The sequence below is a fragment of the Myotis nattereri genome (genome assembly GCF_964212035.1).
Source record: "Myotis nattereri genome assembly, chromosome: 19".
Lineage (NCBI taxonomy): Eukaryota > Metazoa > Chordata > Mammalia > Chiroptera > Vespertilionidae > Myotis > Myotis nattereri.
In genome coordinates this window covers 25420664-25442045 of record NC_138095.1, presented here as the reverse complement: position 1 = coordinate 25442045, position 21382 = coordinate 25420664, and the positions used below count along the sequence as shown (strand labels likewise).

Genomic DNA, 21382 nt, shown 5'->3' with positions numbered 1-21382 from the left:
CACACAAAGAATAAAGGATGACATAGGCCCCCAGCCGGCTTGGCTCAGTGGCTAGAGCGTCAGCCTGCGGACTGGAGGGTCCCAAGTTCGATTCCAATCAAGGGCACATGCCCAGGTTGCCGGCTTGGTCCCCGGTGGGGGGCGTGCAGGAGGCAGCTGATCAATGAGTCTCTCTCATCATTGATGTTTCTTTTTTTTAATTAAATCTTTATTGTTCAGATTATTACAGTTGTTCCTCTTTTTTCCCCCCATAGCTCCCCTCCACCCAGTTCCCACCCCACCCTCATTGATGCTTCTAGCTCTCTCTCCCTTCCTCTCTGAAATAAATAAAAAACTATATATTTTTTAAAAGGTCATTAGAATTTGGATAGGAATTGTGTTGAATCTGTACGTTGCTTGGGTAGTACTGCCGTTTTCACAAAACTAAATCTATCAGTTCATGAAGAGGGATGTCTTTCCACTTATTTGGGTCTTCTTTCATTTATTTCAGCAATGTTCTGTGGTTTTCAGTGCTCACGTCTTTCACCTCCTTGTTTCAATCTCTTCCCGGGTATTTAATTCTTTGGGATATTACTGTAAATGGAATTGCTGTCTGAATTTCCTTTTGGATTGTTTATTGCTGTTGTATACGACACAACAGATTTTTGTGCGTTAGTCTTATAAGTCCTGGTGGTTTTGAGCTTACAGAGTGTGTCTTATTTTGAAACTTGCTTTTTTTTTTTTTTTTGTGCTCAGCCTTGCTACAATATCCATGGTGAGAAAGACAGATACCATATGATTTCCACTAACATGTGGAATCCAAGAAAACAGAATAAATGAACAAACTAAACCGAAATAAACTCAGAGATACAGAGAGCAAATTGATGTTTTCCAGATGGGAGGGAGGGGGGGGGATGGGCGGAAAAGTTGAAAGATGAAGAAGCACAAATGGCCGGTTATAAAAATAGTCACGCGCCCTGGCCGGGTGGCTCAGTTGATTAGAGCATCGTCCCATGCGCCAAAAGGTTGTGGGTTTTGACGGACAGTTTTTCATTTTATTGTTAACGAACTTTTTCAACCTTTTCCTTTACAATCTGCTTTTCTGACGTTTCCTATTTAGGTCTCCAATCCATGTGAACTTGATGTCTTGTGTGTGAAATGCAGTAGGGGTCCCATGTCATGTCTTCTCTTATGGTTAACCCATTTTCTTGGCACAATTTATTTATTTATTTTTAAAAATATATTTTATTGAGTTTTTACAGAGAGGAAGGGAGAGGGATAGTTAGAAACATCGATGAGAGACAAACATCGATCAGCTGCCTCCTGCACACTCCCCACTGGGGATGTGCCGCAACCAAGGTATATGCCCTTGACTGGAATCGAACCCAGGACCCTTGAGTCTGCAGGCTGACGCTCTATCCACTGAGCAAAACTGGTTAGGGCTGTTGGCACAATTTATCCAACAGTCCATCATACTTCCTTCTCTCCCCTCCTCCCAATGTGTTGCTGTCTCTGACACATCCATGTTTATGCGTGTGAGTCTGGTTCTGGTTTCTGTTTGAGGTCCCATTTGTCTATTTTTTTAAAAAATATATTTTTAATTGATTTCAGAGAGGAAGAGAGAGCAAGAGGGAGATAGAAACATCAATGATGAGAGAGAATCATGGATCGGCTGCCTCCAGCATGCCCCACACTGGGGATCGAGCCCGCAACCTGGGCATGTGCCCCGACCGGGAATCAAACCCTGACCTCCAGGTTCACAGGTCGACGCTCAACCACTGAGCCACGCCTGCTGGAATCTGTCTTGGGGCTAATATCATAATATCAAACTGTCTTTTGTTGTTGTTGTTAATCCTCACCCGAAGATCTTTTTCCCATTGATGTTCAGGCAGAGTGGGAGGGGGTGGGAGAGAGAGAAACATCGATGTAAGAGACACATTGCTTGCCCCAGAGCTAGGAACCCAGCTTGCAACCAACCGAAATACGTGCCCTTGGCAGGATTCCAACCCGGGACCCTTCAGTCCATGGGCCGACGCTCCAACCACTGAGCCAAACCAGCCAGGGCAATAATATCAGGCTGTCTTATTCTCTCCATCTTCTTCTTCTTCTGGAGCATGTTGAGGATTCAGCATCGGTGGTTATACCGGAGTTCACCGTGAAATCCCTTCGCTCTTGCTGTACGTTTGATACTTTTCATAATGGACTGTTAGGGAAAGACTGCCGTGGCTCAGCTTTGCCCTCTACCACCGTTCACTTTTTAAAAGGCTCTCAGGCTGCTCCCTCTCTCAGCAGCTGCAGCCCTTGGAGGAAAGGACGAGCCTTAGGACGGGCGGTGGGGCGTTCACATTCAGCGCAGGCATCAGAAGTCACTTGTGGGGGGAGAGACAGTGCTGGTCTTACGTCGTGCCCACTTCACAGCCCAGGAAAGCGACGTCCCTGAGGCCCCAGCCTCTCCACCCCACGGAGGCGCTCCGTCCGGTCAGCATCCCCAGCCCCTCTCTCCGCCACTCCAGGACCCTGGCCTCAGCCTCCCCCGCCTGCCTCCCATGTCAGTCTCTGGTTCTCCGCCTCCCGGATTTGGTCTGGGGGAGAGGTAGAGGCCCAGGGAAGAGAGGGCTACCATTTGACCCAGGCCACACGGTGGGACCATCAGGCTACTCCAGCCTCCAGGCCCCTAGACATCCCTCCTTCCTACCCTTCTCCAGCCCTGATCAGTCTCCGCTCCCCTCCCCCCCCCACACACACACACACAGGTCACCCCTTCCAACGATCTCCCCCCGGGTGACCTGGGCTCTGCTGGGCTCCCGGGCCGCCTGCGCCAGAGTTCTCCGCGGCCACCAGGGGGCGCCCGAGCCGCCGAGAGTCCACCCCGCTCCCTGAGCCCCGCCCCGTCCGGCCTCAGCCCCGCCCCCTTCCGACGCCCCGCCCCGTCCGGCCTCGGCCCCGCCCCGGCTGGCCAGGGCCTCGCTCGCTCTGTTGCCCCGGCGCCCAGGACCCCCGGTGCCCGGGTCTCAGCTGTTTGCTGGGTCCCGCCATGGGCCCCGCCGCCCGCCCCGCGCTGCGGCCGCCGCCGCCACCCCCTCCGCCGCCGCCGTCGCCGCTGCTGCTGCTGCTGCCCCTGCTGCCGCTCTGGCTGGGCCTGGCCGGGCCGGGCGCCGCGGCCGACGGCGGCGAACCCGCGGCCCGGGCGGGGCGGGGAGGGGCCCGCGCCGTGCGGGTGGACGTGCGGCTGCCGCGGCAGGACGCCCTGGTCCTGGAGGGCGTCAGGATCGGCCCCGAGGCCGACCCGGCGCCCCCGCTGCGCGGCCGTCTGCTGCTGGTGAGCGCCGCCCAGCCACCTGGCCCGGCCCCGCGACGCGGACCCCGCACCCAGACCTGGCCTTCATCCCCAACAGCCCGGCGCCCCCGCCCCAGCCCGCCCAGGCCCCTAGCGTTCGGGCTTCTAAAACCTGAGATCCAGATGCCTTCCCTTCCAAGCTCGTTCCCAAACCCTGGCCTTGCATCCTCCGTGTGTCTGACCCTCCTAACGTCCTCTCCTCCCTCTGCCCATGGCCCGTTGCCCCCCAGATGGACAACGTGGATGCTGAGAAGGAGGTGCCAGGGGGAGGCTGGATCGCAGTGGCCTACGTGGGCAAGGAGCAGGCGGCCCAGTTCCCGCAGGAGAGTCCGAGCGGCGGCCCGCGGGCCTATCCCAAGGCGCTGGTCCAGCAGGTGCAGGGGATGTATGTGGGGGAGGCGGTGGGAGGAAGGGGCGTCAAGGCACTTGCTAGATAGAGCCAGACTGCCAAGTGGGACCCTAAGGAGCTTCCAGGAAACCCCTAGGCCTGGGTGGGGCCAGGGACCCCGGTTTGGACAATGGAGGCAGTGTGGTATAGAAACAGGTGTGGAGGGCGGGGGTGGGGGGGGTGAGGGCGGGGGGGGGGGGGGGGGGGGAGTCAGAGAGTCAGGATGCTCCCCAGGCTCTGGGACTACCCAATGGGGAGTTCCCGAGGCGGGCGGAGGAGGGAGGGCACAGCATTGTCTGGGTCCCACAGAGCATCTGGGGGAAAGGCAGGAAGAATAAGGGTTTCTGCCCTTGACCTCGAGGAGGGTATAGCCGGTCCGCCCAGAGGACAGGCTGCCTCCGACGCTAGGGGCCGAGAATAACTGGTGACAGGTGTGTGGGCAGCGCTGGGGCGTGGGCCAGCCTCGTCTCTGTCCTGCAGATGCGGAGGGCCCTCTTCCTGGGGGCCTCGGCCCTGCTCCTCCTCATCTTGAACCACAACGTGGTCCGAGAGGTAAGCCGGAGGAGGCTTCGGGGCACACGGGCTGGGGTGGGGTGGGGACCAAGGCCTCTGACCTCCCTGTGCCCCCCACAGCTAGACATATCCCAGCTTCTGCTCAGGCCCGTGATTGTCCTCCATTATTCATCCAACGTCACCAAACTGCTGGAGGCCCTGCTGCAGTGAGTCGGGGTTTGAGCTCCAAAGGGCGGGGCTGGGAGCCTGGGTGTTGAGGATGCCCAGCTTGGCCATGGGCTTGGCCATGGGCTTGGGGCGGTGGAGGGGGGGGGGGGGCGGTTGGGAACAGGGCCTTTCCTATTATCCTTACGGCTGAGCTGGAAGATGGGTGAGGAGACCTGAAGGAGATGCCAGGCCTGCAGCGAGGCGGCCACTCTGGAGGTAGAGGGCACTGGCTCTCGCAAGGAGGAAGCCTGGCACCTGATTGACAGGCTCCTCCCTAGGCTCGGGGGCCACCCTGGCCTGGCTGGTATGAGAACTGGGAAAACCTATATCTGGGAAAGGCCTGGGGGCCGAAGCAGAAGGGCTGCAGAATGATAACTGGGGGAGGAGAGGATGGGGGGGTGGCTCACCTCCCAAGAGCCCTCCTGTCGAGCTCCTCTTGGCTTCCCCTCCCAGGAGGACCCAGGCCACAGCTGAGATCACGAGTGGAGGGTCCCTGTCGGCCAACATCGAGTGGAAGCTGACCCTGTGGACCACCTGCGGCCTCTCCAAGGATGGCTACGGAGGGTGGCAGGACCTGGTGTGCCTGGGAGGCAGCCGGGCCCAGGAGCAGGTGAGTGTGGGGCGAGGAGGCTCGGGTAGGACCACACCCAGGCCGTGTCTCCTGGAGGCCGGGCTACGTCGGATTTTCTCTGGATTCCCCAGTGCTCAGCGTCGAGAGGGTTCTGAGGGGTTCTGCCTGCAGGCATTTCTCAGGTCCCTGTCTGCGCAGGGCAGGCCCCAGTCTCGTGGGAGGCAGCCTCCGGCAGGTGTCGGAGGACGTGGGCCGTGCGAGGCAGCTTCAAGTCGGGCAGACGTAGGTTCAGGTCCTGGCTCTGAAATCTTAGCTGAGTGGCCGCGGGCTGTGTGCTTAACCTCTCTGGCCTCGTGCTCCTCGTTTGTGAACAAGGACGGCATGGGGCCACGGGACCGGCAGGGCACTGTGTGCATGAAGCGCATGGTGGGCGCTGAGCGAACGGGCTGCTGCCGCCACTTGGAATATCTTTATTGTTACAAGGGTTCGAGTCAAGAGTCACCAAGTAGCTTTTGAGATCCTAGGGCACTTGGGGCTCTATGCAAAGGGCTGTGGCGGGTACAAAAGGCTGTGAGGCCTGGGCTCTGCCCTTGAAGAGCTGAAAGACAAGCGGGGGAGGGGACTCTGACCCAGAGGCGGCCGTGGCAGCCCAGACTAATTCACGTTTGAGCAACACGAAGAAGCACACTTCTGCGGAGGAAGCAGGCCCTGATGCGGGGAGTGGAAGGGCTTTCTGGAAGAGGAGGGAGCCCCCTGGGTCTCCCCTGGAGGGCAGCCTACACAGACCTGGTGGGGGGAGGCAGGTATTGGGGGGCTGGGCTGTCAGTGAGAGGCCGGGAAGAAGTTTGGGCACAAAGGCTAGAGCTCGGAGAGAGGCAGGCTGGGAGCGGGTCCAAGGGGCCTGGAGGTGGGAAAACAGCCTGCAGTTCGGTCTGGCTGGTACAGAGGGCACAGCTGAGCAGCCATATTGCTGGCCAGCGTGGGAGGCGCCTCCCCTCCACCCCTGAGAGTCAGAGCTGCAGCCCCTGTGTATCAGAAAGTCCGATGGCCAAGCCCCAGCCCCGCCTTCCCTCTTCACCTGGAGGTTCCCACATGCACTGAGCCTGGGGGGGCTGGGTGGTGGGCCTGCAGCAGAGCTCCGGGCCAGCCACGCCTTCAGCCCACGGGGATCCAGGTTCTGCCCCGAGAGCTTACACTTTAATGGCCACTCAGTGAGTCCTGCCACGTGCCAGCCTAGTCAGCGTGGCAGGGGCACGGCCGCAGGGCAGCGCCAGCCTGGCTCCCGGGGTCCCATCCGGGGAGCAGAGGCCAGAGACGGTCTCTGCGGGGTGAGTGCTGAGCTGCTGGTGGGCACCGGCCCTCCCGGGCACAGCGAGGGCACCTGAGCTTCACTGAGGCCTGCGGGAGAGCTCCCTGGAGCAGGTGCCACCACCCCACCACAGGGACGGGGTGACAGGGACACAGAAACCGGGAGGAAAGGGCAGGACAGCGGGGAACTGGGACTCACAGGTGCCCGCGCAGCGGCCCCCCCAGTGCCTCTTCCTTGAGCAAAAGCGGCGTCTTACGACCCGGGCAGCACCGTCTGTCCAGCGTGGAGGCCTCTGTTAACCACAGACAATTCCTCGGCCCCTTTCCCCCCCGTGATGGCCGTTGAACTTCAGCATTGGCTGGGGAAGAACATGGTGGCAGAGAGCTACTAAGAGCGTAGAGAGCTTTTAAGCGACCGTGTTTATTATTAGTCATCACACACCCACAGGCCCTGTGAGACGGTGCCCGTGTGGGCGAGGTGTGCCCGCCTGGGGGGCAGGCTGGGTCTGGTGTGCGATGTCGCCTCATTTCCTGAGCCCGCTGCTCAGTAGTCAGAGCCTGGCTGCCACACTGCATGTGGTGGGAGTCTCAGGGCATGAAGACCCTCCCCTCCCCGCCCGGGAACCCTGAGCTCCCTCACCCCAGGAGCCACTCAGACTCAGTGAGGCGGGTCACACAGGGTTTCCTCCCTCCATCCGCAGCAGCCAGGAAGCACCGTGCAGAGTAGGTGTGCGGAGCTGGGCAGGCGAGGCGGGGGGAGCACCGGCCCAGCCCTGGTCAGGCAGAGCTTCCAAAGCAAGTAGCCCAGGGACCGGGCAAGGAGGAAGGGGCTCCCTAGAGGGGAGCAGTGTGTGGAAGGCACAAGAGGAGGAGGGGAGCGAGGGACACTGCAGGGGGAGGGGCTGCGGAGTTGAGGGCCTGGAGGAGGCAGGCCGAGTGAGGGGTTTGGGTTTCTCCTGGATGCAGGGACGGGCCTCGGGGAGGGTGTCCAGGAGGGGAGTGGGGTGACCAGGTCTGTGGCTGTGGCAGGAAACGGTAGGGGAGGCTGGAGCAGTAGAGGGGTGGGCTGGAGAGGGGGGACATGGAACTCAAGGAGAGGGAGGCCACAGCCCCGGGGACTGGCGCCCTGTCGAGGGGTGTGAACGCTCAGCCCGGACAGAGGTGGGTGGTGATGGCGCCAGAAAGCAGAGCAGCAGTGCAGGTTAGGGGTGGGGTGGGGAGTCCTGGCCAGGCAGACACTTGCATGGGTTAGCTGCTCAGGAGGGGCCTGGGCTGGGGACAGTGAGGGTCCCTCATGTGTGGGACGGAGCAGACAGCCGGGCAGACCCTGGGACAGAGGCCTCAGGAGAGGGAGCCAGGAGCCGTGCTGAGGGACCGTACCTGCCTGGTCCCTGGGGTGGATTTACTGGGGGAAGAAGGCCCCCCCGGGGACCCCCTCCCCCGTGTCCCTGACACCCTGCTCCCTCCCCAGAAGCCCCTGCAGCAGCTGTGGAACGCCATCCTGCTGGTGGCCATGCTCCTGTGCACAGGCCTCGTGGTGCAGGCCCAGCGCCAGGCGTCCCGGCACAGCCAGCAGGAGCCCGGAGGCCAGGTGGGAGCCAGCCCAGGGAGTCTGGGGCCCCCAACCGGCGGCCCTGCCCAACGGTGCGCGTCCTTCCCCCCAGGTGGACCTGCTCAAGCGCCGCGTGGTGCGCAGGCTGGCGTCCCTCAAGACGCGGCGCTGCAGGCTGGGCAGGGCGGCGCAGGGCCCCCCGGAGCCGGGCGCGGAGACCTGCGCCGTGTGCTTGGACCATTTCTGCAACAAGCAGGTGAGGCCCCGGCAGAGGCCCGCCATCCGCTGACCTGTGACTCCCCCGCTCCCCCCGAGACCTGGGAACCACCCCCACCAGCACCGTGGAAAGCAGGATGGGGGTGGCAGGACCCTGGGGTTTCAGTTCCCCAGCCTCGGTGAGGACAGGGCCCGGCACCCCCTGGAGGCCTGCAGCTGTGGCCTGAGCCCTTCCTCCCCTCCCCTCAGTGGCTCCGGGTGCTGCCCTGTAAGCATGAGTTTCACCGGGACTGCGTGGACCCCTGGCTGATGCTCCAGCAGACCTGCCCACTGTGCAAGTTCAACGTCCTGGGTGAGCATCACGGGGGGGCCCTTGGCTGGTTCCACCTGGTCCCCACCTGACGCCGCCCTCCCTGTTCTCCCCTCCTCCCTGCAGGGAACCGCTACTCAGAGGATTAGCTGCCCCAGCTGGCGCTCTGCACGGGGAGATCCCCCCCCCCCCCCAACCTGCACTCTGGCCCTCGGCCTGGGCAGGACAGGAAACCCTGAGGGTGGGAGGAAAGATGGGGCCTTCCCTGCTGAGCAAGGCACCCCCCCCCACATCCACTGCCCCCAGGCCCAGACCTGCTGGGGAGTGAGGGAGAGAGGCCCCTTTGGGGCCTTTGTGTACAGTCCTGGGGTGTCTGCCTTCTTGCAGGCAGCCCCCAGGCCTGGGGAGAGGTGAGGGCGGTGGGAGCTCTGCCTGCCCGTCAGGACACCCCGGGGCCAAGGCTGCAGTGGCCACTTTTGTGCTTATTTATTGGGGGGTGGGTCGGGGAGCAGCTGTCTGGACTCGGGGGCACCCTGGCCAGACCATCTTTCAGGACACATCTTGGTCAAGGCTGGATGTGAGACCCAGGGGCCTCCTGCCCGCGGGCCTTGGGCACTGGGAGCCAAGGGCTCCCGGCCGTCCAGGACGTCCCTCCTGCCTGGGGAGACCAGAGACCGCAGACACCGTCCAGTTCCGTGCTGCTCGGGGGGCGACGCTCACTGCCCAGGACACTGGAAGCCCCAGACAAATGTGGTGCATCTCCCAGAGTGTCCGTTTTTTAGAAGACTTGGGGGAGGGGAGGTGGTTTACTATTAAAATAAACAAGGATATATTTTAACGTAAGAAATAAAATGTGCGTGGATGTTTTACGATTGAAAAAGCAAACCTCGGGCTCTACTGCCTAAGGGAGGTGGGCTGTAAGACGGCCCCACGAACACGCCTGCACAGTCCGGGAACTAGGGCTCGCATGGCTTTGACTCCGTGATGAAGGTCAGGGAGCTGGGGGCACGCCGAGAGGGACAGATCCAGGTGGCTTCACCCAACCACGCGAGGAATTCTTTGCTGCTGACTTGGAGACGGAGGGGCCACGCGGCAAGGAGGGCCGCCGCCTCTGAGCTGTGCAGCCCCCCGGACAGCCGTGGCCGCACAGCTGCAGGGGCAGCATTCTGCCAGGACTGGAGGAGCCTGCATGCTTCCCCGGAGCCGTCGGACAGAATGCAGCCTGGCAGACACTTTGATCTCAGCTTCGAAGACCCTGAGCAGAGAACCCCGCCACCCCGGCCAGGCCTTGTGAACCACGGAGCTGGGAGCTGAGGATGCAGAGGGGCTGAGCTGTGATGTCCTTCCCCTGCACCTGGGCCCCGGCCTCCGGCCTCAGGGAGCCCCCAGCCTCCCTCAGGGACCCCGGGCTCCACAGCAGCAGCTGGACAGCCCCTGGTCATGCCAGCACAGCTACACACGTGGCCCCCCTGGACACTTCTGTAAATGGGGTGCTCCACTGTTGGCGTCCTCACCGGGGAAAATGTCAGGGAGCTGGGGGCGCCCACCCTAAGCCCTCAGGTCTCAGGGCCTGTCCCTCACCGTCATGGCTCAGGTCAGGCTGGAGGCCCCGAGGAAACTGGACTGCAATGGGCCTGGCCTGGCTGCTGGCACCAGTGCCAGGCTGTGAGGGTTAGGCCTGGGAGAGCCAGGGCTGGCTGGGGGCCCCGATCTCTGGCTGGGTGGGGCCCTGCCCAGCTTTCAGTGGCCTTCTGGGGATCCAGTCTCCTGGCTTTAGAGAAACCCTTTGTGACTTACATTTCCTGAAGGGACTCCTCAAAGAAAGGGGTCCTGAATGTCCTCAGAGCCAGGCTGGGAGGCCCCAAGTTCAGACCTGGGGCTAGGGAAGGCATCACTGCCCCCTGCCGAGTCCAGAGCAGGGACCCCAGCCTCAGACTCCTTAGCTCACGTACCCCCAGTGGACCCACCTCCAGCTGCTCTCCATCCTGCACACCCCCTCCACTGACTCTGCCCTTTTCTGGGGTGTCACTGTGCCCCCTTTGGCCCTTGGTATGGGGGTCAAACGACTGCCTGTCACCTGGCCTGGGTGCCAGGAGCTTCTTTCTGCCCTTGGTGAGCCCTCTTCTCCCACTGCCTCAGCTCCCTTCACTGAGGTCCCACGGTGCACCCGGCCTCGGCTGGCGCTGATCTCCATGGCGGGGGACTCGGTGGTCCCTGCCCAGGACGGGGAAGGAAGGCTCTGCCCCGGCTCAGACAGTGCTGTGAGCCCAGGTCGCTGTGGGTAGATGCTGTGGCTTTACTACGTTGGGTGGGTTGCCAGCTACCCGTCCTTTAGCCCCACCACTGCAGGCTACATGGGCGGCTCCTGGAGCTGGTGTGCAGGGCTGGCCGGACCCCGGCTTGGTGACATTCTCCTCCTCAGCCTGGCCAAGACCTGGATGGGGTTCTGGGCACAGGTGGTCGAGTAGGTCACATCCTCCAGGGGGGACTTGCTGGATCGGCCGCAGGACTGCGGAGATGGCGACGCCCGGCGCGGGCCCGGCAGGATCCTGCCCGCGCTGGCTGCCCTGCTGCCAGGTGAGTGCCACCTGCCCAGCAGCCTGAGGAGGACCAGATGGCACGAGCCCCTGTGAGCAAGAGGGCCCAGTCCCGCCCCGCCCATCAGCCCTACCTCTGGCAAAGCCTCACTCACCCTGAGGACACTCTCTGGGCCTGGACGGGGGGTGCTGCTCCCTGGATTCCCTGGCTGGAAGGGGCCCAGAGCTGGTCCTGCGGGATCAGCTGCAAAGAGAGCCAAGCTCGGAAAGACCCAGGCCTCCTCCCCTGCTCAGAGGGTGGCACAGCCTGAGAGGGCGAGGGAGGGCCTGTGCCTGTGCCCATGGCTGTGGCTCTGAGGGGCAGGGTTTGGGAAGCCTCCAGGGCCGGCTCGGAGGCAGGAAGGGTGGGGAGGTTTGCTTTCTGATTAGGCTCCTGGCTACACTTGGAATAAGAGTATGAAGGGCCTGCGGGGAGGACCTGGAGCTAGAGGCCCTGTGACAGCCTCCCATCTTCACACACGGATGTTCCCAGCAGGAGCCTAAAGCCGCCTGCGGTCAGGGGGCTCTCAACAGGTTCCCAGGGTGGGCTCGCAGGTGAGGGCCGAGGCTGCCCACCTTGAGGCCCCCCTGCTGGGCCACCTCCTGAATCTTGGACAGCATGGCCTGGAGCCGCCCGTTCTCCTCCTGCAGGACCCGGATGCGGATGTCGTTGGCCTGCACCTGCCTCTCCATGTCGTCCATGACGTTGCCGGAGCCTGTGGGACAGGTTACCTAGGACCTCCCCCGCCAGGACAGGGCCTCGGAGGGCAGGCGTGGTCGGTGGCCCAGGAGGCACAGGGGAGCCGGGCAGGGTCATGCACGGGCCTCCTGTCATCCTCCCTCTCCCGAGGCCTGGCCTCCCTCCCCACCCGCACCTGCTAGGAGGCTACGTTATAGAAGCTGAGAGCTGGGTGCAGACCTAGCAAATAGACAAGCCTGTTTCTGGAAGGCCAAAGAGACAACGAATTGCCCAAGGCCACGCAGCCGCTCTTGGGCAAGAGCCAGGGATTCGCAAGGATGCGCTTCCCCATCACCCTGGGAGTCATGCTTGGGGCTGAAGTTTCCGGGGCAAGCCCCTGCCCTCTTTGCTTCTGGATTTGTAAAGCGGCTGCTCCCTGCCTGCCAGGGCAGTGGAGAGGGCAACAGAGGGTCTGGCGTGCAGCGATAGGTCAGCGCTCAAGATGACGACTTATCGTGGCCAGTTAAACTGCATGGATCTTCCTGGCGGCTCTGTGAATGGATTCACCCCTGGAGCTTAGAGGAAGGGCTGGAGGGGCCGGACCAGGACCCAGGTCCTCTGCTGAAACGGATCCCTAGCACCCCTGGGCGATGATGGGGTCCAGGACCCTGGACAGTTGGGGCTGTGCCCCTGGCGCAGGCCGCATGGTGTGGTTTGGGAGATGCTCGGACAGGGGCCCAGGGAAGTCGAGCAAGGACTGGCATTTGACATGTGGGGATGAGCAATCTACACGGGTAGCCAGACCTGTGTGACCCTGGGCAGTTACCTCACCTCTGGGCATCCGTGTCCCCGTCTACACAAGCTGGGGAGTTGCAGACCCCCGTGTCCCGCTGCCCTGGGTCCCAGCGTGCCCTGTGCACCATCGCTGGGCCCTTACTTTGGATCTGGGTCTCGACAGGCCTGTGCAGGTCCGGGAAGGCCACCAGCAGCCGCTCCCGCTCCCTCAGCGCCTCGAGCTCCCGTTCCAGCCCCGAGATGGTCAGCTGCAGATCTGTCGCCGCCTGCTCCAGGCCTTGCTTCTCCCCGTTCAGGCTCTGCAGCAGCTCCTGGGACAGAGGGAGGCTCAGGCCTGGCCCGAGGAACACTTCCTGGCTCCCTTGGGAACACCCACCCCTTCTACTCCCCGGACACGGGACAGGCCTGCAGGCACCCAGCTACCTGGGGGCTCCTCCCCCTCCCGCTGCCCGCCCCCACCTGCTGGGCCCGGAGCTGGCACTGGCCCTGCTCCCTCTCGCTCTGCACGCTCTGCAGCTGCTCCTCCATGTGGGCCCGCTGGGCCTCGGCCTCGTCCAGGCTGCCCCGCAGCTCCTCGCGCTCCTGGTCCAGGCTGTCCAGCTGCTGCAGCAGGGCTCGCTGCTTGGCCTGTAGGGACTGAGCAGGCAGGGAGGCCGTGGGGCCCATGGGGCTCGGCTGAGCCACGTGGGACTAAGGAGGCTACAGTGTCCGTGACCTCTGCCCCCAGCCCTCCCTTTTGAACGGAGTCAGTGTGTGTGTGTATGTGTGTGTGTGTGTGTGGGGCGGGGGGGGGGGGGGGAACCTGTGCACACGAGTGAAAGGCAAGGGGCAGAGGGAAGAGGGCAAGGGGTGACACATCCCAGCCCGGTCAGAGCCAGACCCCGGTTTGCAGACCCTGCCCCCCTGGAAAGCAGTTGGCTGACTATCGGCCTCCCCCCAGGAATTTTAGGAAATGTTTTCTTCTTTTCCTTAGGTCTTCAGCCCATGTCACTTGGAACCCACAGTTCCTGACACCCACTGAGCGCAAAGCAAAAAGAACCAGCCCGCCATTTCTGAGTCCTGGGCCGAGCTCTGGCTGACTGTTGGCCTTCATCTCACCGAGTGTTTTTTCACCCGTAAAATGGGGGTGATGAGCACCTGCCACCTGCTGTGGTGGGAAGGAGGAAGGACTAGGGGGCTGCAGAGGCTGGGCCCAGCGCCTGGCTCACAGAAGCCACCTGATGCGTGGGCGACCGTGACTGTTCTTGCAGGGCACTGAGAAAAGCACCCCAGTGGGGACTCCTGCAAGACCCCATTGCTCAGGGCATAGATGTATCCTGTGCTCCGGTTCATCCTCTGTCCTCCCTATCCTTCCTGTTGCGGATGAACTAACCACCAGCAATTGGAGTACAGTGCAAAGGCCACCTCCTCCCAGAAGCCATCCTGGATTACCACAGATGTGACCTATCCATCCCTGGATTCCTGCAGCACTTTTCCTGCCCCTCTTAGCCACCTGGCAGGAGAGCTGTGGTGGCACAACTGCTTGGCTCATTTGGCCGTATCTGCCCTGGGTCACCTTTCTCTCAGTTCTCGGCTCACACCCTCCATAGAGGTGAGTCAATCCAACACCTGGGTATGTGTCGGGGAGGAGGTACCTCACACAGCTAAACCCCCACCTCCCCCGCTGGAGCCCTCTCCCTGAAGCCTACATCGCAGGCACCCAGGGCGCTGGCGAAGCCCGGCCTCACCTCCTGGTGGCGGACCATGCTGTCGACGCGGGCCTTCTCCTTGTCCAGCTCTGTGCTGGCCCAGCGAATCTGCTGGCTGGCCCCGTCCAGCCTCCCGGCCAGCAGCTGCACCTGCTCCTCCAGCTGCTGCACCTGCCTCTCGGCCTCCAGCCTGCGCTCGGCCTCCTCCTGCAGCTGCTGGGCCTTTGCCTCTGCAGGATGGAGCGGGTGCAGGAAAGGACAGGGCAGGCGAGTCCTGGGTGCGAGTCCCGGCCCTGCCTCGGACCCAGGATAGGACCGGGGGTGAATGTGTCACAGCACGTCCCTGGGTCTGTGTCATTGGCCACAACATGGTGCTTGAACCCCACCTGAGATGGGTTCTGAAAACAGAAGTGGCACCCCAGTCCGGGTCACTGCCCAGCAGTGTGGTCGCTCAGGCCCGCCTGCCTCTGCTGTTCCCTTCACCTTTGCCCCAGGAGCCCAGGGGACAGAGATGGAGGGCGCTCGTGCTGCACCACCGAGCACGGGGCACGGGGCACGTGAGGGCTCCTCACCCACGGCCTGTGTGGACTCCTGCTGCTGCTTCAGCTCCCTCTCCAGGGCGGCCACCTTCCTCTTGAGCTCACTTGTTTCTGTGCAGCCAAGAGAGTCCCTCAGAGTTCCCTTCAGATGCTGGCTGGTGGCCGGCATGCCCAGTGCCCCCTAGAGAGTGGTGGCAGCCATCGCCTTGTGGAGGGTGAGCTCCGGGAGGTCAGGAAGCCTGGTCCCTGTCCGCCCTGCTTCCTGCTGGCTGGCTGCCACGTCCCTACCTCCCTGGGCCTGTGTCCTCCATGGAGGCAACGCGAGGCTCAGAGAGACCAGGGACTTGCCCACCTCCCTCCGGCCTCCCAGTAGCAGGCATTGGCCGACTCCCAGTGGCTGCGTCTCTTTGCCTAATGGCTTTTGCCAAAGCCAGAGGCCACCCTGCTGGCTAGAGGTGCCGGGGGGGGCAAACTCCCCAGGAGTCACCTTCGGGGACCAGCAGGAGCAGGTGGGTGAATGCCCCGCTCCCTCCCCTCGGAGGGGGCAGCTGTGGGATACGTGCTCTGCCCTGGCTCGTGTTCCCAGTGGGCTTAGGCCCAGTTGCCTGGGTGGAACTGGCCTGATGACTGTACTTCTTTGGCTGCCTTCCAGCCCTGCTCTAGGGCTCACTCCCCAGCCAGGGTTCCTTCCACCCCAACTGCTTGTCCAGCAGCAGAGCCCGCAGGGAGGGCTCCCCGGAGGAAGTGGCACAGACCTGCGAGCAGCTGCTGCTTGTCCTGCTCCCACTGGGCCAGCTGCTGCTGGGCCTGGTTCGCCTGCCACCGCCGCTGCCTCTGCTCCTGCTGCAGCGCCTGCTCCAGCTGGCCCACCTGCTCCCTCAGCCCGCCCTTCTGCTCCTCAGCCTCCTCCAGCTGGGCCCGCAGGGGCCCCACCAGCTGCGTGAGGGCGCCCACGTGCTTGCTGAGGCGGGCCAGGTCTCTGCTCTGTTCTGCCGCCCAGTGGCCCACAGTGGCAGCCGGCAGTGGCTTGAGCCCCATGGTGTCCTGCACCAGCTGCTGAAAGTGGCCTAAGGACGAGGGCAGGTTCTGGCTCTGACACAGGCCGATGAGCGCCCTGCCCACCTCCCGCAGGCTGCCCTGCACACTGGCGCAGGCGTCGCAGGGCACCAGGGCGGTCTCCACCGTCTGCGAGGGGACGCTCCGGGTGCTCTCCGTGGTCCTGGCGGGAGAGTGCAGGGAGACGCGCACGGAGAGGCTGCCGGGTTCTTTGCAGGTCTGGGGCAGGCCTGGAATTGGGGAGGGGGGCTTGATGAACTTGGCGGTCACAAACTCGGGGCTCCTGGCGGGCTCGCCCTTGGCTGTGGGCTTGCAGATGGGGGTCTCCCCTTGGGTCGCCTTTTTCTGTGTTCAGGAAAAGAAAGGGAAAGCAGGTAAGTGTGTGTGTGTGTGTGGGGGGGACAGGGGACCGCTTCCCTGGGGGTTTCTGGGACAGCGTCGCGTGAGGCTCAAACCCTCAGATGTTGCTGAACACCAACGTGAAGGAAAGAACCTTCTTCTGTCTTCCCGTTGCCGCGAGTCACTAAGCCCAGGCCTCCTCCCTGCTGCTCCCTAACCCCGGCTCATGACACTGGGAGAGGGACAGTGACAGGCACAGGCCGGGTGCTGGGCTCTTTCCTAGTGGACGTGACTGCTCTCGTGCCACCGCGGCCCCTCGGTTTCGCTCCTCCCCCATCGGGGCGACAGTGGTCCTTCCCCCTGGGTGGTTGTGAGGATGACGGGATACCCTTCACAAACGGTGCTCATACGAACACTGTCACCCAACAACGCCCTGAGAGGTGGGGACCGTCGTTGCTCCCATTGTACAGGTGAACACACTAGGTTCAGCGAAGGCAGCGTTTTTCCAAAGTCCCGCAGGGTCAAGAGCAGAGCCCGGTAGCCCAGACGTGTCCCCGAGGCCTGTGCTGTAACACAAGGTCTCGACTGGGTGGCTCTGGAGTTGACTCTCTCCCTCAGCAGGGTGGAGCCAGGGATGGGCACGGGGCATGTGCGGTGTGCCAGGCCAGAAGCTGGGGCAGGTGGGCTGGTGTGAGGGTGACCACGGTTGGGGAATGGGGGTAGCTGACCCACCTGGGGGAGCATCTGCTGGTAGATCATGCCCAGCTTCAGCAGGCTGTTCCAGAAGCACCGTACCGTGAGCCCCACGGACATGCAGGGCCCCACAGCCCTGGCAGGGGGCACTGTCTGCTCCGAACTGAGGGTCTCCAAGTAGCTGGCACAGCTCTGAAGCAGCAGCAGGAGCCTGTGGGCAGGGACAGCAGGGTCAGCGGGGGCAGCGCCCAATGCCAGTGCGCCCTCTTGCCATACAGTCGGCAGCCTCTGGCTCTGGGGAACTGGCCCAGGCATCGGGGCCTGGCGCGTCTCAGAACATGTTCTGCCAGGCCAGCTGCAAACCCAACCCAAGGGCCACCTCCTCCAGGAAGCCCTCCCTGAGAGCCGAGCTTGGGGGCCTCCTTGGGGCAGCACTCTGCCCGGCCCTCTGCCCGTGTTGCTCTGGGAGGAAGCTCTGGGGCTGGGCCTTGCCTCAGTGGCATCCTGAGGCTCAGAGACGCTGGGCAAGTGGCTGCCTCACACTGCAGGGTGCAGGGTGCAGAGCCTTCAGCTTACAGGAGACACAGCTGAGACCTGAGCGGGAGGAGCTTGCCCACAGCCACCGGTGAGCATGCAGGGCCGGGTGCCCTGCAATTCCCTGATTCTAGTGTGTGTGTGGGGGGAGGATTGGGGGGGCTCAGAAGGGCAAGCTGCTCCTGTGACCATGGAGACTTGGAGTGAAGAGATCTAGGTCTCTGTCCTGACCTCTGAGGTCAAGATTAGTCACGGGCTTACTTTAAGGAAGACGGGTGTTGGGGGGGGGGGGTGTTTGCATTTGCCTGGGAACCAAGCTATTTTACAAAACACACCAGGCAGGTAAGTGACCTTCTGCTGCTGCAGGCGCAGGGGGGTCACCCCAAACCCCCTGGGCCTGGGCAGAGAGGGCCAGGGGAGGGGGTGCCAACTGTCTCCAGGCCCTGCCTCTCTCTGGGCCGAGGTATCCTCCTGGGAATGGGGTCAGTGTGCCCGCTGCACGGGTGAGCAGCACTGGGGGTGGGAACGCACTCGGAAAGAGGAGATGGCAGGGCCTGACAGCGATCTGTCTGCTCAGCCGGGGAGGAGCCCCTCTCCGTGGGATACTGCTGAGCGAACTGCGTGACCTTCATCCTTACCCATCATCCCCTCGACATGAGCTGAGCACCTCCCCATGCTACACCCTGAGCCGGTGACCTTGCCCTTCCCCCAGGGCCCTCAGCCTGCTCTCGCTCTCAGACCCCGCGGCCTCTGCCAGGAGTTCCGCACAGGCACGTGGAAGCCAGGGAGGCTCTGGCTAACTCAGCAGGAGGTGGGCAGAGGGAGGAGGAACGGGGTGGGAAGACATGTCTGTCCGCAGTAGCGTCACAGCGGGGGACGCGTACACGGGACCTGGATGGACGAGGGGAGCTGAGCAGACCAGCGAGGAGTGGGCAGAGCAGTCCTGGAAGAGGGCACAGAAGGGGTGCTCTGCGCTTACACATCAGCCCTTCACGGGCTCCAGATGGTGCTCGGACACCAAGGGCTCCCCCAGGCCTCTGAGTGGTACCCTGGCTTCTTGGTCCCAGGCCAGCCATCCCCCAGCTGCTGGGGTCCCTGCTTGACGGGCCCCCATGACTTCATTAACATGCAAGGTTTTGGAGCAGGGGGAACAGGAAGGGAAAGCTAAGGACCACATTAATGTTAGTAATAGCATCGAAGTGTTGGGGGCGTGTGTGTGTGGAGGAATCCACTGGCCTCTTCCCAGCAGGGCCAGGGTCTGGAAGAACACACCCATGTCTGGCCCCATGACACGGCCCACAAGTGGGAACAGCACAGCCCACAGGTGCTGGATAGGAACTCTGAACGGCAGCCGGGGTGTCCCCGACGCACAGAAACCCCGAGGAGGCAGCTGGAAGCAGCCAGAGAGGCCGTGGTCAGAGCCGGGAGCCACAGAGCCCAGCAGGGCAGCCAGCAACTCCCCGAGGGCGGGCGGGAGAGGACAGCACAGCCCACGGCACAGGTGGGACCACAGTGAGGGCCCTGAGCTGACCTGGCCCCCCACGGTACTCAGAGGTGATTGTTGCTACCAACGTTGCTACCAGGGGGATCCCATGGCTGCTACTGGCTTAAGGGGCGGGTGTCAGCACCCCAAGAACACCAGGTTGGTCAGGGCCCTCACCTGTCAATGACCAGCTCCAAGAGCACGGCGTGAGACAGCTGTGTGAACTCCGGGTCCCCCGGCACGTGGTCATAGTGCTCTAGCAGGGCCACCATGTCCAGGTCGCAGGCCACATGGTCCGGAAACTTCCAGGAGGGAAAGCGCACGGGTCCAGCTCGGGAAAAGACGTCTACGATGGTGCCCTGCAGGTCGGTGAGGTCCTTGCGCAGGCTGTCCATGCAGGCCTGGCTGCCCAGCAGGTGAGCCATCCTCAGGGCTCCTGGGATGGGCAGAGAGGAGCCCCATTAGCCAGAGCCACGTGGCCGCTGCTAGAGGAACCTTCCTCAGGCCCCTACCTGCCCAGAGGGTCCTGGGCCCAGACCCTCGGAGGCCTTTACAGGTGTCTACAAGTAAAGCGCTTGGTTCAGATAAGACACCAATAAAAGTTCCCCATCAATAGTAGTTATGACTATTGTGATTACATTGTTAGCGCAACAGCAAAGGCCGTCCTTGTCTGGGGCAGCTGCCTGCCGGCTACATCTCCCCTGTCCCTGCGGCCCACACAGAACGCTGCTTGTCCATCTTCGGAGTCTGTGGACCTGTGATCTGGGTGAACTGTGTTCATGGCCCGCGACTCAGAAGGTGGGCAAGTGACACTATTCTCGCCCCTCCCGTGGCTCCTTGCGTGCCCCCAGTGGGTGCTGTCAGAGCCAGCGCTCTGCTCAGAGCTGGGCAGCCCCATGGATGCTGAGCCCTGGCCCTTCCCCACCCTGTAAGTGGGGATTGTATGTCCCCAAAGAGCGAGGCAGAAACAAACAGAAAAAAAACAAAACAAACAGACACACATCCTGGTTTTCCTTCCTGAAAAGGGAGGACATAAAGTGAGCCAGCGACGCCACGCTGGGAGGAGGCCCTGGAATTCGGGAGCTTGCCGAGATACCAACTCTTATGAGATGCCAATTCTGATAAGCAGCACAAATGTCAAAGAACAAGGAAAAACAGCTCCGCGTACCCATGTGGATCACTAGCAACAAGGGAGATGGGCAGATGTGAGCGTGGTTTGAAAACCACGGTAGGTACGTGTCGGGGGAAGGAGCATTCGACACGGGCTTTCCCATTTCTGAGTCAACACTGCCCTGAGGCAGGAGGGTCAGCTCCCAGGTGGACGTCTGACCCCCAGACACCAGAGGGAACCTTCCCTCCACTCCCATTCCACATTCAGGCCCCTTTCCCCTCGGAGTCCTAGGTCTCAGGTAAGGATCACGCCTGCCTCCCACCGAGATCCGAGGTCACCTTTCGAAACTCTCAAACCAAGTCTGTGGTGGTCGTTAGTCTCTGACTCGGGAATGCTAATCGCCTGGATCCCTGGGGACAGCGAAGACGTGGAGTGACGACAAGGCATAAGTAACTGCTCGAGGAGAGGACCAAGAGTGGCCTGGGTTGGGGTGCCCACTCCACCCCATAAGTTGCTATAATAAGTGACGGAATGCCGGTGATGTTTGGCACAGAGTCTGGCTCGTGGTCATGTTCAAGAAATCCCAGCAATCGTTATTATTCTACATGAATGACACCGACATGAACTAGTTATGGGGGGTGTGTAAGGGAAGACTCGAGAAGGCACCCCTTCCTATCACGGCCCCATTTCACAGATGAGGAAGCCAAAGTCCAGGCAAGCGCTTAGAGCCTTCCGCATTCGGGGGTTGGGCAGGAGAGGGGACAGGCAGGGAGGGGAGGATCGCAGGGGTTCCTGGGGGACCTGGGAAGCAAGAGAGTGGCCTGCAGGGAGGCACCTGTGGGAGTGAGGGGTGGAGCCCAAAGAAGCAGTCCCATGGTGAGGGGCGGGGACAAAGGGGACATCTGTAATGCTTTCAACAATAAAGACAAATGAAAAATAAAAGAAAAGCAGCAGTCCCTACTTGAGATGGCCCCCGGGGCTTGCAGGCGGGACGATGGGAGGCAGGGGGTGGAACCTACACAAGGCAGGCCCGTGGGGAAAGGGTCCAGCGGTCCTTAGAGCCTGGGACTCGGGAAAGGGTTGTGGAGGAGGCGGGTCTGAAGCGAAAGAGGGGGCTGAGGGGGTAAGATGGGGGGCTTTGAGGAGGCAGGATTGAGGGGAGGGGCTCTCCAAAGTGAGAGGCCGATGGGAGGGAGCTGGGGACTAGGAAGGCGGGGTTGGAGGGAGCGAGGGACCGGCTTGGAGTAGAGGAGAGGGGGGCGAGGGCCGTGGGGTGCGTGCGGGGGGCGTCCGGCGGGTGATGTAGAACTTCTTACCGGTCTCTGGTGTCGCAGCCTCGGCCCCTGCGTCGGATCGGCTCATGGAACTGACCCCGGCACGCCCGCAGCTCTGGGGAACCCCAGCCAACCCTAACCCGGCGACCCGACCGCTGCCATGGCAACGGCGTCGGGTGCGCGCCACTCCGGTGGGGCGGCAGGAAATGACGTCAAGGAAAGGGGCGTGACCGG

General features: G+C 62.4%; 2 protein-coding genes across 3 annotated transcripts; one reads left to right on the top strand and one right to left on the bottom strand.

Annotated features, from left to right (window-relative positions):
- The first annotated feature begins 2936 nt into the window (after window positions 1-2936).
- RNF215 (ring finger protein 215) lies at window positions 2937-9256 on the top strand. 2 transcript variants are annotated; one of them, XM_081113844.1, is made up of 9 exons: window positions 2938-3298; window positions 3547-3690; window positions 4185-4256; window positions 4338-4423; window positions 4878-5034; window positions 7775-7894; window positions 7968-8111; window positions 8321-8423; window positions 8508-9256. In XM_081113844.1, exons 1-9 carry the CDS (start codon window positions 3014-3016, stop codon window positions 8528-8530), a joined length of 1134 nt encoding a protein of 377 aa, XP_080969970.1. In that variant the 5' UTR covers window positions 2938-3013; the 3' UTR covers window positions 8531-9256. The 2 variants fall into 2 exon arrangements, with proteins under 2 accessions (XP_080969969.1, XP_080969970.1); XM_081113843.1 differs by having other exon boundaries at window positions 2937-3298; window positions 8321-8616.
- Window positions 9197-21302, bottom strand: CCDC157 (coiled-coil domain containing 157). The gene is made up of 11 exons (XM_081113829.1): window positions 21191-21302; window positions 18941-19199; window positions 16786-16957; window positions 15414-16059; window positions 14692-14769; window positions 14159-14349; window positions 12891-13067; window positions 12574-12742; window positions 11534-11673; window positions 11074-11162; window positions 9197-10981 (listed from the first exon to the last, which is right to left on the bottom strand). Exons 1-11 carry the CDS (start codon window positions 21234-21236, stop codon window positions 10732-10734), a joined length of 2217 nt encoding a protein of 738 aa, XP_080969955.1. The 5' UTR covers window positions 21237-21302; the 3' UTR covers window positions 9197-10731.
- Between the last annotated feature and the right edge of the window lie 80 nt (window positions 21303-21382).

Bases quoted from the DNA above. Each gene is read 5' to 3' on its own strand.
- RNF215 (XM_081113843.1), top strand. From the start codon at position 3,014: ATGGGCCCCGCCGCCCGCCCCGCGCTGCGGCCGCCGCCGCCACCCCCT. The intron at 3,299-3,546 runs GTGAGCGCCGCC...GTTGCCCCCCAG, and splicing joins TGCGCGGCCGTCTGCTGCTG to ATGGACAACGTGGATGCTGA. The intron at 3,691-4,184 runs GTGCAGGGGATG...TCTGTCCTGCAG, and splicing joins CCAAGGCGCTGGTCCAGCAG to ATGCGGAGGGCCCTCTTCCT.
- CCDC157 (XM_081113829.1), bottom strand. From the start codon at position 21,236: ATGAGCCGATCCGACGCAGGGGCCGAGGCTGCGACACCAGAGACCG. The intron at 19,200-21,190 runs GTAAGAAGTTCT...TGCCCATCCCAG, and splicing joins GGCTGCGACACCAGAGACCG to GAGCCCTGAGGATGGCTCAC. The intron at 16,958-18,940 runs GTGAGGGCCCTG...CCCTGCCCACAG, and splicing joins TTGGAGCTGGTCATTGACAG to GCTCCTGCTGCTGCTTCAGA.